We start from the raw sequence: 19,312 nt of genomic DNA, 5'->3' as shown, positions 1-19,312 counted from the left end.
ATGAGACGTTAGAAGGAAGCCAGCTGCGGACCCACAGCCTGTGGGCTAAGGACTAGGCCAGGAGCAGAGCTGGAAGGCACGGGGACCCAGGGCAAAGAGGCCAGGAAGCGCAAGGATGGGTCAGGGAACGGGGGAAGCCCCTCCTGCAGCCCCTAGCTGCCTACCCAGAGCTAGGCCAAGTGACTCCTAGGTCATGTTACAGCTTTATCTCCATACCTGCTCAGGTAATGAGCTCCAGGAATCCCTAGCCCTCAGGTCTTCGCAACCCCAGTGCAGTGGGTGGAGGGACCACAACCCCGAAGCCTGGCACGGACGCAGTGGGGGAGGTTCCTGGTGTGGCCTGTGGTCCAACCTGGGCTCCCTTCCCCCACATAGCTCCACCCGCCATCACTAGCTGGGGCTATCCCACTGTCCCAGGCGGGCTAGTGAAGAAGGCTCCTGAGTGTGCTGCCTTGTGTGCCTAGCCCCCCTTCCTCAATCTGGCGGGAACAGAGCTGGAATAGCTGGAGGGTAGATACTGAAGGGGAAGGTCATGGAGGACCCACGTATCCATCTCAGGAGACAAAGCCAGAAAAGAGCATCTTACCGAGAAACCCAACCGCTCAGCGGGCCCTTCTCGGCATCCCATCCTCAGCCTGGAATGTCAGTGGCGTGGGCCTTCCCTTCTCCCACCTTCCCAGTGTGGGCACAGTAAGGGCAGGGAAGGAGGCTGCTGTGAGGGGCAGGCATTTCGCGGTGATACACTGGCCAGGGCAGAGGAGGCCCTCCTCTCCCAGGGGGCTCTGGGAAAGGGTGACTCCCGGGCCTACGCTGAACAGACGTCTTCCCCCCTGGTTCCAGCTCATAGCTCCTCCCAGAAGCCCTGGGGGTTGAGAAATGGCCTCTGTGGCTGTTAACAGTAAGTAAGGTTAACAGCTCCTATCTGGGCAGCTTCCCTGCTCTGCTGGGAGGGAGTGGGCCCCAGCCGTGGGGGAAAGGTTTCTCTGAGACAAAGTAATGGGTACAGGTCCAAGTCCACGTGCAACATAGAGCAAACTGTGCTCTCAGATTATAGGTGGAAGAGAGAGTCTCCCCCTGAGGTGCGAGGCCCCAGGTCTGGATAAGCTGAGGCCCGTGCAGGCAGCCGCCTCCCTAGGCAGGGCCCTGGGAGGCCCAGAAGTCCTGAGAGGTAGCTGGGGCGGACAGCCTCCTCAGCTGTCCTGTTAGCCAGGTCCTGTGTTTCCCCTACAGAAGCCAGAGAGCCAGTGGGGGGACAGGCAGGAGCCCATCTCCCAAGGCACGAGGGGCTCCAGCCTGGCACTCCGCATCATGTCGCCCAGGGACAGCTGTACCCACCAGAGGGGTGCCATGAGCATGCCCATCCCTGTGGGAGGGAAGAGAGGGAAGGAGGAGGTGGGTGCCGTGGAAACTTGGACTCCTGACAACTTGAGGGCCGCCACAGAAATAGCCGCCTCAGCTCCCTGAGCCCAGGAGGCAAGCCCGAGCACAGAAGAGCTGTGGTGTCCACGCTAAACCGGACACCTAGCTCATCACGTCCCTGCCGGGGGGCAGGACCCCGGTGCCAGGGAGCCCTGTGGGGACAAAAGTGAATCTGTCCTCACCAAGGAGCAGCAGCTGGGCTCCCAGGGCCAGCTGTGAGAGGGCACCTAGAGTCTCCATCCTGCTCCACAGGGCTTCCCTGTCTGTCACTTGAAGGGGCCTGTCCCCTCTTGAAGGGTGGTCACATGGATGCCCCTTTATTTTCTCACCTCTTAGGGGGACATTTCATTCTGAGAGCAAGCAGGAGACAGGCCCCACGACCACAGCAGGGCTGGGGTATCCCAGGGCCCACTGTGGACAGACTTCTCTGGAAGGCACATTCCTGTGTCTGCCCCAGGCTGAAGACAGAGGGCACTGAAAGGGGGGTGCTCCTGGCCCAGGCTTGTCACAACACCCAACCCTCATGAAATGATCTGACCTTTCTGCCCAGTTCACCATTCGGGGCGGCCTCCAGACTCCCCGGCCTCCTGCTGAGTCCCTGAATGCTGTCTTGCCCTTCCTATCTTTGCCCACCCTGGAAGGAGCAGATATGGACCTTAGTCATTCCCTCTCCAAAGTTGCATAATCTGACTCTAAAAATTGCCAGGCGCACAGCTCCACTGTCAGGTCTAATTCCCATCAGGTAAAACAGGAAATGTCTTGGCTGAGGCCTTCTGCGTTTCTGGGGCCGAGGGGGCCTGGAGAGCCTCCCCTGGTTCGCTGCTGGAGAGGGGCCACCTGCAGCCTGGCCCAGCCCAGCCCTGCCCTGCCTGGGAGTGGCAGGGTGCCTGCGCAGGAGCGGGAGGGGGCGGGATGGCTTCTGTCCCCACACTTCCCCTCGGCTGCCCCTGCCCAGGGCGCGCCCCTGCTCCCTCAATGACTCACAAACCTGTTGTGCTCCCGGGCTCGTTAGGTAAATGAATACACTTAATTATAGAAATTAGATGAGTCTCCGGTTCTGGCAGCAATCCAGAGCGGAGAGGCTGGGTGGGAGCGGCAGGTGACTCAGGCAGGGCTGGGAGTCTGAGGCAGCAGGAGAAGGAGGGAAGAAAAACTCGTGGAAGCAGAGAGAGCAGCTCGGGAGAGATACGGCTGCTGGGGCGCAGATGGGATGCCGGGCTCTGCTGTCGCCGGACGTCACTCCCAAGAGGAGGGCATTCCCGTGCCTAGGCAGCCAATCGTGGGGCCCTAGGGACCCCACCTGCAGGCCAGACCAGAGCTGGAGACCATCAGGCCTCCTCTCCCAGGGGGGCACCGCTCCCCTGACCAGTTAGCTCCCTGCGCACCAGCAGAGATCGGGGTGCCCCACGGGACGGCCTTATTCTTTGCTGGTCTGGGTGTGGGATGGACAGACAGACAGACAGAGATACTCAGTCGCAGGCTGGTTACTGACTGAAGGCCACGAGGACTGGAAATGCATTTGCCATGATGAAGGTGGGACCCTGAGGCGAGGCAAGGCCCAGAGGCACAGGTCCTGGGGGTGCTGGCAGCTCCGGCTCAGGATGGGGAGGCGGGGGATCGGTGCGAGAGGAGCCCTGGGAGCCATCTCCCCCTTGCTCTCAGGCTCCAGAGCTGAACGTTCTGGGGAGCTGGGTGCTGTGGAGGAGAGGCTCGGGGGCCTGGGTTCCTCTGCCTCCTGCCCGGCTCCCTCAGGCCTCCGGAGGAATGAGGGCTGGAGGGCATGTGAGCGCGGTGTGCGCCCAGAGGTGGGGAGAGCCGAGGGCGCGGCTAAGGGGCCGGGGGCCCAGGGGGAGGGCTGGTGAGAGGGCGGAAGGGGTGGGAGAGCAGGAGCTTTCTTGGAGGGTAGGGTGAGCTGTATCTCGATGCCAGTGGAGACAGCCCCAGACTGGTTCCTCCTGCTCCAGCTATGTTGTTTAGACTCCGGGATTTTGCACAGCCTTGGTGAAGAAAAGGCACATGGGTCAGAGGGGCATGGCTCCTCGTCTGAGCAGCTCCGTGGGATCCATGCTCCAGGGGGACCCTGCGGGGCAGGCAGCCCCTTGCTGGTTGAGGGGTCTGGCCCACCCGGAGAAGGCTCCCTGACTCGCCTGGCTTCCAGGTCACCTAGGCTCAGAGGACAGACCTCAGGGACCCACAGCTGATCTTTGCCCTGTCACTGTCCCCAGGTAAGTTTCCACCAGCCACACAAAGACCCCATAGCCTCCAGCAGACTCCTTCTCAATCCTAAGCAGCCCTGATTAGCACTGGTCCCCATCCTCTCAGGAAGTTCACACTCTGACACTCGGGCAGCCGGAGGCTAACCATGGGGTCTGTGCCCAGGGCTGAAGGAGCCCCGGGCTCCCCGCTCCAGGTCCTACACGGAGCCCGAGTGCAGAGAAGGGAGGCATGGTCTGGCACGGGGAAAGTTGCCGCGTGCTTACTGGGAGTTTGGCGATGCTAATTGCCACGCTTGCTTAGCAGGGCCTGTTTCCCAGCAACCCACCTGTTCCTTCTCGAAGGTCACTCTAATTGGCTGAGCTACATGCTTGTTGCCAAGAAGCAGTGCGGAGGCATCTTGAAAATAAAACAGCCGGGCCACACAAGCACCCAGAGGGATCTGGCGCTGTGTGCCATCCAGACTCTCCGGCCCATGCACGCACACGTGCAACCCCTGCCCTGGGTGTGACCCAGTCCCCAGGACCTCACGGTCCCTCCTAACTTGCACCCTCACACCTCTTCCACGCTGCCACTGAGCCCCTGCCAATACCGGCGTGAAAACTGGGGTGCTCGGCACTCTGCTCAAGTCCTACATGGGAGGTGGGGTCCCCCCTGCCCCACATCCTGGGCCGTCACTTAGCGTGCTCCAGCCAAAGCAAGTCTCTGGGGCTAAACCATGACACAGTAGAAGCCCCCGCATGTTTGTGATGGGGGGCAGGAGGGACCAGCACATCCAGAGCCCAAGGATTGGGGCACGCAGAGGATGGGGTGACCAGAGGGACACAGGAGATGGTGTGAGTGTTCTGAGGACCTTCCATCTGCAGCCCTGTAGCTGGGGCCTCTGGGCCATCTCCTTCCAGCTGCCAGATGGCTGCCCTCGCTGCCGCCACCCAGCAGGACATATGTCCAGCAGAGCGGGACACACACCTCTCAGGGCCTGGTTAGGGCCAGGGTGCCCTGGGGATCCCATGGGGACAGGGGCTGGGAAGGTGCCCTGCAGGCTGCATGGGATGGGCGGGCCAGGGGACATCCTTGGGGGGACAGAGGCATCACAGGCTAATCCCGTAGCAGCCACTGCCCCACCTCACTCAACCCAGACTTGGTCTGGGGTTTGGGGATAGTGAGAAGTTTGCCAGGAGTTGGGGGGAGGCAAATTTGGCTAAAAGAGGGCAGGTAAAAAGTGGCCTGAGAACCCAGGGACAAGCTTTTTTGCGGGGGGCGGGGGGGAGTCAAGGTTTATCCTGGAACTAAGTGTTTAGGCAGGTTATGTCACAGGGACAGGGCACAAAAGACAAAGAAGGGATCAGGAACTGGGCAGGAGCACCTGCTCATGAGACTCCTGTCCTCAGCCACTACTGGCCCTCTACCCTCCTCGGTCATTTCTGACCCCTTTTTTGCAGGCAAGGACTCCCCAGCTCCGCTGCCCAGCTTCTGCCACAGCTTGGGGCCTGCTGACAGAATTTCAGCCTTCCCTTACCGGAGAGAAGAGGCTACTTCCTTGAACCCTCCAAATCCTTCAGAGCATACTTCAGAGGGACACATATTCCCTACCTACCCCTACCCCCATCCCCGCCTCCTGGTCACCCTCTGGCTCTGCCTCAAGGGGCCTGCAGAGACGGGTCTGCCCCTCCTGGGCTCCTGGACCGCCGCCCCCCCACTCCCCCCGCTGCCGCGTGCAGGATGGAGGAGGTAGGGCCTGGGCTAGGATCTCCAAAGACCTCACGGCAGCAGCTCATTCTTGCCCTGACTCCTGAATGTTGTTGGCATCTCTCAGGATCACTTACTTGGGAAACCTTAGCTGTGTTTCAGGGAGGTCTAGGGAAAGTGTGGCACTGACCCTGGGGAGCCAGGCCTCAAGGTCGCAGCAGGAACCAGAGGGAGAAGTGGTAATCAAATGGAGGGCAAAGGCAGGGGGCCCTGACTTGGTATCCCCTTACCTTCTAGTGCTTGTCTTCCCTGTGGGTATCTGGGGTGGGGGGTGCTGGGCTCTGTGTACCTCCAGGGGATGCCCGAGGCCTTTCTAATCCAGGGACTGGGAGATCAGGTACCTATCTTAAAAGCGGGGACACATCCAAGGCAGAGGAGATGGTGGCCAAGGCCTCAGGGAAGGAGGGGACATCACGTTTTGCGGGGGACACTGGGGAGACTCAGCTCCCCGGGGGCTCTCCCCCTGCCCGGCCTGGGGAGCCATACCTTTCCGGACCCTGCCATCAACACAGGTATAGTCCCCGGCGCTGAGCAGGAAGCAGGTGGCCGCCTTCTTGGTTTTGTCCCGGGGGCCAGAGCGTCGCAGGGCCCGGCGCTCCTCAGGGGTGGGGGCAGAGGCCAGGGGCTGGGTGAGGCCAGCTCCCTCCTCGTCTGACAGCACCGCATTGGCATCGCCGTTCTGCTTGGAGTCTAAAGGGGGCAGACAGAAAGGAGGCTGTGTGAGGGGCTGCCCAGGCCTTCCTCCCGGGCTTGCCTGGGGTGTCAGATCCCGGACCTAGAGTGTCACTTCCCCGACCCAAGGGGGCCTGGCATCTCCCTGCGAGGGCCAGGGGGCAGGGGGCACCTGCTTCCCTCTCAGCCTCGGCCCGGCGTCTTTCCTGGGACACGGAGCCACAGATACCCTAAGCAGGGGTTCCTGAAATCTGCCCGCCGCAGGCTGCCCCACGGGATTAGCCCGAGGCTGGTGGCAGACTCTTCTTCCTCCTTGGGTCTGGCTCAGGCTGACACTTGGATGAGTTTGCATTCCCTCAGAGAACGCCTGGCTTGCTGGGATGAGGGCTGGCACCGTCAGGGTTAAACCAAGAAAGTGGCTTCCACGGCCATCTCCCTGGGCCCCCTGAGGCACTCTTGTTCACTGGGCATCGAAGGCATTGTCAAGTGCCTGAAGGACTCAGAGCCCTCTGCTCGGGGCTCAGCCGTCTGGGGAAGAGCCCCGTACCGAAGAGGCTCGGACGCAGCTCCCACTGCTCTGGGCTCTGAGCCCCAAGCCCCGGCCTCCGTCAGGCGGCAGTGCAGGGGGGCCCTCGGCTCTGGAGAGGGGCCCACTCGGTCTGAAGGCAGTGGCCTCGGCATTGGCCAGGGACGCCCTGACCATGGCCAAGCAGTTAGTCAGGCTGAGGCACAGCTGATGGGGCCATGGTAAGTGTGCACCGAGGAGCGGGTGCAGAGGCTTGTCCATTCTGATACTAGGTTTCCCTCTGAGCTCTGAACGGCCCTCAGGGTACAGCTCCAATTTCCTGGGGCACGGGCTGGGAGATTTACATTCAGGGATCAGGGAAGGGGGTACCACTAATGATGCAGGAGAAGGGGGGAGACTGAAGGGTGCTGTTCCATCAAGGTCTCTGGAAGACCCAGGCCCCCAAGTGGCCCCAGGGAGTGAGTAGCCCCGGCATATACAATGGGCACCCACCAACAGGCCAAGTGAGTGTCTCGAGTCAGGCACCCCCTGGAGGACGAGTCCCACTTTGCCCCCAGAGCTTGGCCAGAAGCTGCTACCTTTGTCTCCTGGCCCACCCCAGCTCCCAGATGGCCTGGCATCCAAGGGCTCCCCAGACTAGGAATCCCAGACCTCCCTCAGGAGCCCACCCCATACCTAACCCTTAGGCTCCCGCTCTCCAACCTAACTCCAAGTTGCTGTGGGTTAAGCTGATTTCCTTTCCCATCTCTTGACTCAGGTGGAAGCAAGCTTTCCAGGGGTGGCCTTTCCCATCCTTGCAGAACAGGATCCAGGCCCTCAGGCCCTCCCCCTCCAGGATGCAGGTGTCATTTTCTTCCACACTTCCACCCCGATTCTGTCTGGGCTGTTCGCTCTTGGTTCCCTCCCCTCCCATGTTAAACACTGAGCCCAGGACTCAATCTAGGCTTGTGCTGAACAGAAGGCAGCCTCCCACTGCTGTTACGTTATCACATTTATTAGGCCAAGAGACATCAGACTCCAGTGTTTGGAAAGAAATGATTCATGCGTTGATGCACCTTGGAAGAACAGCTGCCGGGCTCTCTAGCTAATAACGACAATGCCTGATGCTTGTAAAGTGGTTTTTACTTCTCAGAGTCCTCTCATATCTGTCATTTGTTTGGGTCTCATCAACGTCCTGGGAGTAGGAGATCATTCCCATTTACCAGGTGAGGATCAGAGAGGGTAAGTGACTGGTCTCAGGTCACACAGCACAGTGGCCAAGGTGGTACTGGAATTTACAGACCCGTGCACTGCCCATCACAGCCTAAATTGGGTGGGACACTCCACAAACCCTGATGTTCGGAAAGCTACTGGAACACCAAGAGATAGAGATTGGGCCTCAATACTTTGCACTCTTAAAGGCACATCTTATACTCAGGGAAGCCCGGAGTAGTAAAGCACAACCCCAAATTCCAAGGGCTGAGTTTCATCTGGGGACTCCCTGGGCCACTGGGGGAGAGGTGGCTTTCCTTCCCAACCCCCAATCTCACCTGCCCGTTTCCTCTCAACCATACCCTCTTCTGGGGCAGCGGGGCTGGTATCACTGTAGGTGCTGTCCCGGGGCGAGGTCTCCTCCGACTTGCAGTAAATGGGTGACTCAAGCTGAGGCGGCCGGGGCACGTGCTTCTTTCTTTTCTTAGGCAGCTTCTGCTTGGCCATGGCCAGGGAGTAGTACATGCCGAAGTTGTTGACGATGACCGGCACGGGCATGGCGATGGTGAGCACGCCAGCCAGTGCACACAGCGCCCCCACCAGCATGCCTGACCAGGTCTTGGGGTACATGTCCCCATAGCCCAGCGTCGTCATGGTGACCACCGCCCACCAGAAGCCGATGGGGATGTTCTTGAAGTCGGTGTGGTCATTGCCCCGCGGGTCAGAGGGCCTGGCGCCAATGCGCTCAGCATAGTAGATCATGGTGGCAAAGATGAGCACCCCCAGGGCCAGGAAGATGATGAGCAGCAGGAACTCGTTGGTGCTGGCACGCAGGGTGTGGCCCAGCACGCGCAGCCCCACGAAGTGGCGCGTGAGCTTGAAGATGCGCAGGATGCGCACGAAGCGCACCACGCGCAGGAAGCCCAGCACGTCTCGGGCCGCCTTGGAGGACAGGCCGCTCAGGCCCACCTCCAGGTAGAAGGGCAGGATGGCCACGAAGTCGATGATGTTGAGCAGGTTCTTGACGAAGTCCAGCGTGTCGGGGCAGCACACGATGCGCACCAGGAACTCCAGCGTAAACCACAGCACACACACCCCCTCGATGTAGGTCAGGATGGGCTCCGTCTCCACCTCCCGCCGGAAGTGCACGCTGGTGGTGTTCCCCACCCGGTGGATCTCTGTCACGTTGCGGTCAATGTTGAAGGCCTCATGGGTCTCCAGGCAGAAGGTGGTGATGGAGACCAGGATGAAGAAGAGAGAGGCGAAGGCCACCACCTGCGGGCAGGGAGGAGAGTGAGGCGGCTATCAGGGCCGGCTGGGTGCCCTCCTGTGGGGGGGTGGGGGTGGGGCAGGGGCCACTGGGCAATTGTTAGGTGGCGAGAGGCAGGATTAAGGTACACAGTCAGGAGCTGGAGCTCCCTCCTCAGAGGGTCTTTATCCATCTGCTTGGGTGTTTTAAGGCAGTATTCCCAGTCTTTGTCCCCGTGCACAGAGGACAGACGGAGAACTATAGCTGCCTGGTCCCGCCTCCTGCCTAGCTCTGTGCCCCTGCAGTCCTGCCGGGCCTCAAAGCTTCCCAAACTGTATATAAATCATCTGGGAATCTTGTAAAATGTGATTCTGATTCAGGAGGTTGAGGGCAGGCCCTGTGATTCTGCATTTCTAACAAATCTCCCGTGAGGCTGCTGGTCCACAGACTACACTTGGAGTAACTAGGCTTTAAGACAGTGGTCCTCAAAGTGAGGCCCCAGCCCAATAGCAGCATCGCTTGGGAACTAGTTAGAAACGCAGATTCTCGGGCCCCGCGTAAACCTACTGAATGAGAAATACTGGGGGTAGGGCCCATAATCTGTTTTAACAAACCTTCCAGGTAATTCTGATGCACGCTACGTTTTGAGGTCTGCTGCATTGAGGGGTATGCCCAGAGACAGGGGGCTGGAGGAAATGACCCTGGGCCTCTTTCTGCCAGCTGAGTCTTTAAGCTCCAGCCATGACCCACTCCCCCTCCTCAAGCCCCACGTCCCAGCCCTTCTCCCCCACCTCTCAGTTTAGAATGTCCCAGCCAACTGCCCAGACAGTGAGAAGCATCTGAAAGAAGGCAGCATGCTCCATGGCAGGAGACAGGAGGAGTCTGCTCAGAATAACCACCCCTTCCCTTCCCCACAACTGACATTTCCTGGGACACTGAGCTCCAACAGAAAATAAACTGCACCCACTGGGATCAGAGTGTGGCAGCGGCTGGTCCAGACAGCTGCTGGGATCTCAGCTAGAATGATGACAGCAGTGCTCGGCAGAGGTTTAAGTGTCCAGTCATTATGAATGGAGAGGAAATGCATGTGTGATAACACCAATTATGGAGCCTTCATCTATTATTCACCACTGTCAGGGTACCTGTTGCCGAGGTCTACGCCCCCTGCCACTGCCTGTCCTGTGGAGCATGGGGATGGGCTTCCTCCCGAGCAGAGGGCTGCGCTTCAAACAGGTGCATGAGGAAGGACTGTGGGCCCACGACCACTTGGCAACCCCCACGCCTGGCCCGCCCTGATTTCCACCTGACCATGGCGTTGCCTCCTGTCTAATGGTGCCTCTGGGAGATGCCCTGCTCCCTGAGAGTCTGCGCTGGGAGGGAGAGGAGGCACGCCTTGCTCTTACTACTGCCGAACACCAATGGAGAATACAAGGGGAGCTGGGAAAATGAAGCAGCAGCATCTCCGGGGCTTCTGAAGCAGGACCGGGTCTGAGGAGAGAACTTGGGAACAGACATCCATTAGCGGTCTATTCTGTCCTGGCATGGCTGGGCACTTGGTACATGTTACCGCCTTCAGTCCTCCCTGTGACCCTGTGAGGTAAGCCCCATCATCTCGCTTTACAGACGGGAAACTGAGAGTCAGAGAGGTTCTGTGCTTGCCTGAGGTCACACAGCCTGGAAGGGGTGGAAAGCAGACTTGAACTCAGCATGGTTTAACTTCAGAGGCTGCACCTTCTCTTTACACCACACAGTCTTCACCACCCCCAGGCAGGATCAATTCACAGACCCAGGAAAGTCTTCTCTGAACCGTCAGCACTGCCCCCACCAGCTCCCTGATGACTGCTATTTCACCCTGAGGGATGTGTACCTTTGGCTTAAGACAGGCACCCATCACACACTAAGACATCTTATTTACACTTGAACATGGACGGGTTGATCAGATAGAGTGAGGAAGGAGAAGGGACGTGGCAGGCCACGGATCACACTTTCCCTCCTTGAACAGCTTTGCCTGGAACTTCTCCTGTCTGCTGCTTTCCTGTGAAGGTAAATTTCAAGTTCCTTTTCTGACCTCATTTTACTTCCCTGAGAAATGGGCTAGCAAGGCAATACAGGCTGATATGGACCTTAGGCAAATGGCTCCAGCCTGCGGGCTCTCCGTGGCCATCCAGAGATGAACTGGTGGAGGGACGTGTCCCCTGGCTGCAGAGATGCTGGGAACCCAGAGTCCTGGCACTGCCCCCCCCCAATCCCCAGAAGCAGAGGGGGTTGGGGTCAGGGGTGGGGACAGCACATCCCGGCTCTGCCAGGAAGCATGGGAAGCAGGAGCTCGCTCTCTCCGAGGAAAAGTTAGCCAGGAGAGTTGGCCCACCTGGGAGCCAAGCATGAAGTTAATTAGTGATTTGGAAAAACAAGTTCAGGAAGAGCTGCCAAAGGGCTGAGCAGAGGGCTGGGGGGTGGGGGGGTGGCATGTGCCCAGCTCCTTCCTCCTCCCGCGTTAGGGGACAACCCCCTGAATTCCTGCAGTGTTCACTCATTTTCGCTGTGCTTTTAAAACACAGAACTGTTGTGTCTATTTACTCATACCGCTCACCTCCGCCCCTCCCGGAAGATGGGGCAGGGAAAGGGTATCCACCCACGGGTGCCCATTTCTCAGGGGCGGCAGACGCACAAGAGGGAAAATGACTGGCTCAGGATCAAACTGAGGCCAGGTCTCCTGCCTCTCCGCTCAGAGTTAATTCCACTTGGCCCTCTAACCAAACAAGTGGGGACAGTCCCCTCCTCCTTGGTGACCCCTTCATGTGACCTCTCCAGGGCTGGCAGCCAGCGGCAGGCAGGCCCCAGAAAGCCCTCCCTCCCTGAGGAGACAGACAGACCTGAGGCCGAGCTATGATAGATGCAGGCATCTGGGCTCTGGCACGCTGCCCCACGTGGGTCCCGAGGTTACAGGTCCCCCTTCGGGGCCCCAGTTATTCCTTTTCTCCCCTAAGTTATTCCCAAACTGAGTTATTTCATAAGTGGTGGTCCTAGGCAAGCGCGATCAAGGCCCTTCACCAGGCCTTCCCCTCTGGTGGTAGGGACACTGCTTTTTTCCTCCCACTCTCTTGATTGAGGGCTTCTGAGGACAAAAAAGGGCCAAGGAAGGAGGCGGTGGCTGCAAAATCACCCAATTTAGGCATTAAGGCCTGGAGCTGAAGCCTTGCGAGGCCATCCTCTATAGCCAGCAGGGCGCCCGTGCCTCCTTCCCATCGGCCCCTGCCGAGCAGAGAGCGAGCGCAAAGAGCTAAGGAGCCCTGGGGTCCGACGGCCTAGGTCCCCCACCCTGGCCCGGGCCCTCACTAGGTAAATGGCGTGCTTTGTACCTGTCCCTCACTACAAAACGGGGACAGCACTGGTGGGCACTGGGTGGTGTTACTGTGGGACTAAGTGAGCTTCTACCTGGCAAGTATCTGGCCCATAGTATGTGCTCAGTAAACAGTGGCCGAGCCCAGGAGGTGTGGGGGCCTCCACAGACCCCTGGGCGCAGCTTCTGAAAGCGGAGTTGGATCTGGAGCCAGAAAAATCACAGAATCCTTGCTTTTTAGGAGCAAAGGGTCCTGGAAGCTCATCCTTTTCTGTGTTTTACAAACCAAGAAACTGAGGCCGGGGGAGGAGGGACTTGCCCTGGTTCCTTCCCATGGCGGAATCCGTCAGTTCTTTCCATGGCCTGAGGACACAGGGCATAGATTCTGCCGGAAGACAAAACTGCCCACACGGAAAACTGCTTGTGTGAACTGGTCTGGCCAGCAGGTACTCTCTCCCTGCTGGAAGGCTGCAGGAGGGCCCCACCACCCTGGGCAGGAGGTTCCTAGCCTCTGTGCAGGAAAGCGCTGCTCCTTCAAGCTTCCTGCTGCCCGTATCCCCCTGGGGGACCCGCCGGTCCGGAGACCCACGTGTTTAAGCTGGTGGGGTCAGCCCTGTCATGGGCCTCCTTCACCGAGCTCAACCTGAGATAGTCGGTGGTGGAAATCTAAAGTCCACACTTCGGTCCAAGGTGGGCTCTGCTACTGACTGCCTGAGAGACCTTAGGCAAAGTTCTTAACCTCTCTGAGCCTTCGCATCTTTGCCCATAAAATGGAAATTGAGTGCTTACTACGTGCCAGACACTGTTCTGGGTGCTGGGGAACAGCAGGAAACAAAACAAACACCCCTGCCCCTTACGCCTTACATTCTCGTAGAAGGAAACTGTCAACAGGTAAGTAAAGTATATTGTATGTCAGATGCTGTAAGTGTTAGAAAGAAAAACAAAGAGTAAAGGGAGTAAGGAGTATGAGGGTGAGGGAAGTATTTCAAATCGGGTGATGAGGCAAGGCCTTAGCCAAGGTGACATCTAAGCAGAGACCTGAAGGAGTGAGGGAGTGAGGAATGTGAAGATCCAGGAAAGCTCAAGAGGCAGAGGGAGGAGGCAGTGCAAAGGCCCTGAGGCTACAGTGTGCTTGATGTGTTGAAGGGATGAGAACAGTGCCCACCTGATGGGATTGTTTTAAGGATTAAAAGAAACGATATTTGTAAGACTCAGCACAGAGCCTAGAGTGTCTCAGGAATCTGGCACAGGCTGGGTCGGGGGGGTAGGGGGGAGGTGACAGACACCAGTCATTGGGAACTGAATATAATCAGCGGGGGCAGGGGAGGGGAGCCCAAGGAGAAAGGGCCAAGGAGACAGATGGACAGATAAACATAAGAAGACTCATGCCCAAAACCTATATTAAGGATGAAGTGTAGGAGAAGAGAAATTTGAGAACACAGCCAAAGACACTTGCAGAGGAAGATCTGTGGGGATGGGATGAGGAGCTGAGGTTTCTGGGGAAGTAAGATCCTCGTGCCCGGGCAGTGCTTAAAGGGAGTAGGCAGCCCTGGGGACTCAGAGGCAGGAAAGGGGAGAGAGTCTGCCAGGCAAGGCGTCTCTCGGCTGTGCCTGGGCTCCTGAATGAGGGCCTGCACTATGAGGCCCAGGACCAGCCTAGAGACCCCTGCTCCTCTCCCTTCGCAGGCTCCCCTAGGAGCAGACCCTTGCCCTGGGACCTCCCATCCCATTCCAGGGACCAGAGCCAGCCTTTACCCATGCCCACCTCCTGCCTTTACCTATGCCCACCTCCTGCCAAAGCCAGCACATGGGGCTTCTAGAGGCCTCTGGGGGGCCGAGAGCTAAGGAGTCTGGCCCCAGAAGAAATTTGGTCCAGCCCAGATCACTGGCCAAGAACTTATCCAGCCACATGCAATTCCTGGCTATTGCCTATCCACATTCTACGCTGTCCTATCTCTGCCCAGGCTGGTCCCCTGGCCAGGAAATTCACCCCTTCCCTAACTCTGCATGGTTAAGCGCTACCCACATTGAAAACTTACTTATTTATATATTTATTTATAGCCTGCCTCCTTCTAAAAATTATTTAAGGGAGCTAAGTCATTATCCTGCAGGGCCTATCCAGCTTAACTTCTGTTTCCTCGTGGAAGCTTCCCTGCCTGCCAACCCTCTCCCCCGCCTTGCCTCACCTCACGTACGGCTGGGATTTATCGCTTTCTCCTCACACCTCCTATTGGACTTTATTTTTGAAGACTCCTGTGGCACCTCTCATGATCTTTCTTGTATTATTATTACTATTCCTTGTCACATAATTTCCCTCAGCTGCTACCTACTCCACCTGACCTAGCTCTCTTCAGGAACAGGGACATGTCTGACTCATCTTTATATTTATAGGGCCCAGCTTGGTGTCTGGCATGTAGTAAGTACTCAATAAATGTTTTCTGAATGACTGGAGCCAAGGTGACGGCCTGCTTCTTCTCCTGGTCCTGGGGAGCCTGTCACGAGGAGACATGGCCAGCCCCACTAACAGGGGCCAGAGGGGACAGGTATGCCCAGCAATACCTCCAGGCACGTGGGCTCTCAGACTCCCGTGGCTTTCCAGGGTGGGCCAAGGCCACTGCCTGATGGAGCCCCCTGCCAGGGTCTGGGGCACCATCACCCAGCCTGAAAAAATACCCTAGCAGGGAGCTGGGCCAGAGGTGGTGGTAGGCTGGCTGCCCAGGAACAAGGATGGTATGAGCGCCCTGGTGCCCAGCATGCCAAGCCAGCACTGTCCACGGATGGACGCCAGGGGCCTGGGGACTCCCTGTTCCCAAGGCCCAACTGCCTGGCTCTGTTCCTGCCCGTTCTCCCCGCATCTCCCCAAAATAGCTGGAGTTTACTTTAGCCCCTCCCCCACTTTACACCCCACCCCAAATGGTGACAAACAGAAACACCTCATTATCCGGAGGCAAGATGTTCAGAGACAAATGTTGGTCTGTTCAGAACAAAAAAGAAAAACACAAAACAAACCCAGAAGGAGATTGGGAGGCTGCCTCAGGGCAGGTCAGGGAGAGGCCTGCAGACTTGGCCTGACACCCCTCGGGCTCCTGGGAAGGCGCATGCTGGCACTCCCTTCCTGGGGGGCTGGGGAAGACAGGGCACCCTGCCTCCCAGGCTTGGCTTCCTGGCTCTCCCTAGCCCCGCGGGCTTGGGATCCGAGGGTCCTGCCCACCGACCGGCTAGTCTCAGGCAAGGCCCAGGCCAGAGAAGCTGGGGGCCTTCAGAGGCGATGAGCAGGAATAGAGCTCTGCATTTCTTTCCAAGAAGGCCTCCGTTTAATTCCGCCGCCTGGGCCAGGGGACACCTAGTGTCCTCTCGTACTAAGTCCCCTTTCTTGTTGTTAAAGTCCCACAGTGAGGAAAAAATAGAGAGCAAGCTCAAGGCGAGCAATTCTAAGGAGTGAGGGGATGGGAGCTTTACTCTGGAGGGAGAAGTTAGGGGACGGATGGGAGGAGAGCAGAAGGCCCCCTCTGGGGCCCCCGAAGTCAGAGACCTTCTGCAGGTATGGTACAAACACGGACATGGGTTCACGAGATCTGGGTTTGGAGCCTAGTTCCACCGCCAGCTGTGTGACCTTGGGCAAGCCCCTCCGGGCCTCAGTTTCCTTCACTGTAGAGTGAGGTAAATGATCCCTGCCTCACACGGGCCAGATGAGATCCTAGAGCAAAGCAGAGGTGAGAGCACCTGATACCCAGTGGGTGCTTAACCCAGGTGAAAACCCAGCTCCAGCTGCCTCCTTGGGGCACCAGGGATCCTTGGGTCACATCCTCTCCTCAGAAGGGAAACATTATGGGAAAACTAACCCAGGTATGGATTTAGCCAAAGGAGAACGACTAACACTATCAATAGAGCTGATAACTGAGCTGAAGCCAGTCTCACCCCTGGGTCGTCAAGGGGTTGGGGGTGAGAGAGAGGAGTGTCCCGGGATCCCGTTCATCAGGCCTCCCTCAGGAAAAGAGGAGGGCCTATTTTACCGCTCTCCATACTGCCCAACCCCCCACTGGTCCCCCCTCAGTCTTGGAAGCCGCCTGGCTGCGGCTGAGCCCGGGACGATGGGCACTGGGCAGGTGGGGACAGGACTAGCCTGCCCGTCGTGCCTGCTCCCAGCTCAGGCCACAGAAACGGAACCACAGCAGCGGCCGCCATGGGCCCGGCCACGGTGAGGGGGGCAGGGGTGAGCACCCCGGCCCACCTAGAGCCTGCCCGATCGGGAGTGGCTCTGCAGGCCAGGCCAGTAGCTAGGCAACAGGCTCCACCATCAGCTCAGTTCACTTCCCGTTTGTATCTGTTTTGCTCCTGTCATAACGCACTCCTCAGATGACCAGCTGCTGTGTGCAGAGAGACGCCTGGGGCGGAGCGCTACTCCTCTGCCCTACTGGCCTTCAGTGAACGCCCCAAGGCCATGGCCGAGGCTGCAGGCCCCCGAGTAGGGGAGGTACTGGCCCAGGGGCTGGTGCTGTGGTATTCCTGGGGGAAACAGGGTCAGTAGGGAGGCCACAGCCCCTGAACACCTACACCTCAGGCCTGGAGGGGTAACAGAGCCAACGTCCCTGCGGATGTCCCCATCTGCCCCTGGGTTTTCTGATGTCACCCACAGGAGGTACAGAACCTCAGAACACCTTCCAGGCCAGAATAAGAAACAAGCCACCTCTCCATCTCAAGAACAGGCGCGTTCGGTGGAAAGAACATGTTGCAGTCGGAGGAGCAGGGCTTGGACTCACAGCATGCCACTATCTGGCTGTGTCACCTCAGGCAAGATCTTTACCTTCTCACGGCCCCAGTCCATTAAACGGGGAGGACAGCTCCACTCTAAGTTTACTGGGAGGACTAGAGCTTAATGCAAAGTACAGTTAATAGCAGTCATTAATTTTTTTAGATGGTGTATTCCCACCTGTCTGTCCCAGGAACCGCTGAACCGAAGGGCTGGCCTCTGCCTTGTACTCCTTAGCAAGAGGCAAGTCCTCTTTTGGGACAAGTGCCATTAAGCTCCATACAGCTGTTCACATCAGTATTCACAACCAGAAGTTGGAAACTAGGGAAGGCGTCCTGCTCTGTTGTTACTTAACTGTGTTTGACAACATTCAACACCTCTGAATCCTGGTTTCTTCGTTGCTTCAATACGAAGAACTAACCCTGCCTGGTCCCAGACTCCTGACCTCAACTGGAATGGCTGATGTGATTCCATATCAAAAGGGCAAATATCTTGGGCTCCTGGAGGAATTGAAAGGTCCAGCTAGGCTCTGAGCTTACTCAGAGAGCCCCCCCCGGCTGGTCCACCCTGGGGTTTGCCGAGCAGAACATACTCATTGATGGCACAGTCCCTTGGAATCCAAAAGAGAAGAACCAGAGAAGGTGAAAAGTCCCCCAGATACCCCAGAATGCTCAGAAATAGGACCTAGCTCTCCTAACCTCATCTCATTCCTGCCTCCCTACCGCCTCCTCCTCTCAACTTGGAAAGAACGCGAATTATCCACACTTGTCGCTCTCCCCTAGCGCACACAGCCTCGAGCTGACACAAGCAGGGTCAGTGAAGTGCATGAGAAGTCCCCAGAACCCACAGCACACCCAGGCCAGGGCACGACCTGGCCCTCACCTTCTGAGCTGATCTCAGGACTGTAGGAGAAGAAACAAAGGCAGCTGGCCCCTGGCTTCAACTCTCAGTCCTGAAAAAGGTCTCTGCCCTCCACGGGCTGCCCTGGGGATGCCTGCAGCCCCAGCCTGGTCGGCCTCGGCCCTGGAGAGCTCTGTTCCTCAGGCAGGAGCTGCATCTGCCCTGGTCTGGCACTGGCCTACAGCCCCACTTCTGTCTCCCCTCCTCCCCTGGATGGGGAAGTAGAACTTTTCCTTCCATGACTAGGTGGAGGCCCAGCCCAGGAGGTGCTGGGGAAGGGTGACAGAGCTCTGAGACTCATTAACACGACAACTTGGGAGGCCAGAGGTGAGGATCAGCTTCCACAGCAAGAGGCAGTCTCAGACCCAATACATATTGCTCTTTCCTGTCTCCAACAGACCCCAGCCAGGCTTCAGGCTGCCGGCGGGGAAGCCAGACTCCAGCCCCCAGGGTTCTCTCTTTTTTTTTTTTTTAAAGAATTTTTAAAGCTGTCCAAGCATATCTCTGCCCCTCTACCCCCTTTCACCTAAAGGGATTGGGAGAAACTGGATCAACCTGGGGAGGGAATGGCGGGAAGGGACCAGACCTTGCCTAGATCAACCTATGCCACCCCCCTCTCCCCCCATATACCCGCTTCAAGCAGTAACCTGAACCGGGGCTTTCTGGGAAACCAGTCGGTGCCGCAGCAGGAAGAAAAGAAGTGGCAACAAATCTGGGATCATCACAGGCTGGCCACTGACCGCGGGAGCCTGCAGCGCCCAGAACATTAGGCCCTTCCTGTCGAACTGAAGCCAGGCCATCCCAGGTGACCAGGAAGCCTTAGGGGCATGGCATGGGGCAGACATCTTGACTTATCTCCCTGAAAGAAGGGTTCTCCGGAAACCTGGATGAGAGGCCTGGGTTCTGGTCCCAGCTCTGTCTGCCATGGGCTGAAGCTGGTGTCCCCTCTACAAAACTCACACTTCACAGCACAGGGAGCTGCCCCCAGCATTCAGAGGAGGTGGCATGCATGGAAGGAGCTGATACAGCGGCCTGCCACAGAGTAGGCGCTTAACACACCCAGTTTTCTTCCCCCAAACCCTGCCTGCCTCCGGCAGGAGGCCTAATTCCAGCTCTCCAGGATGCTGGCCCTGCAGAGGAGGGGGGGTGGTCAATGAAGAGAGGCGGCCTGCGCATAAAGAAGGGGGTGGAAGAGCTCAGCTAAGGGTACCCCACTCCCTCCCTCGGAGGGGATGCGGCAAAGCAGGCAGCTGGGATGAGGTCCAAGTAGTAAGTCAAGTGTGTGCAATCTCCTGATGAGGC

The 19,312-nt window shown here is 58.1% G+C and overlaps 1 protein-coding gene across 5 annotated transcripts in view; it reads right to left on the bottom strand.

Moving 5' to 3' along the window:
• The window catches only part of KCNC4 (potassium voltage-gated channel subfamily C member 4), a 34,010-nt gene that overhangs the window by 13,376 nt on the left and 1,322 nt on the right, over positions 1 to 19,312 (bottom strand). For 3 of the 5 annotated variants that reach the window (XM_021690029.2, XM_021690031.1, XM_021690030.2), the window contains exons 2-3: positions 8,110 to 9,046; positions 5,869 to 6,072 (exon numbers count right to left, since the gene is read on the bottom strand). In XM_021690029.2, coding sequence (XP_021545704.1) covers positions 5,869 to 6,072; positions 8,110 to 9,046 — 1,141 coding nt within the window. Of the gene's footprint in view, positions 1 to 2,683; positions 3,417 to 5,868; positions 6,073 to 8,109; positions 9,047 to 19,312 lie in introns of those variants that run through there. The other 2 variants (XM_044914578.1, XM_044914579.1) reach the window with 2 other exon arrangements.

Source organism: Neomonachus schauinslandi, chromosome 4 (assembly GCF_002201575.2).
Source record: "Neomonachus schauinslandi chromosome 4, ASM220157v2, whole genome shotgun sequence".
In the NCBI taxonomy this organism is placed as follows: domain Eukaryota; kingdom Metazoa; phylum Chordata; class Mammalia; order Carnivora; family Phocidae; genus Neomonachus; species Neomonachus schauinslandi.
The sequence above is the reverse complement of the archived record's forward strand: the minus strand, read 5'-3'. Positions and strand labels throughout refer to the sequence as shown.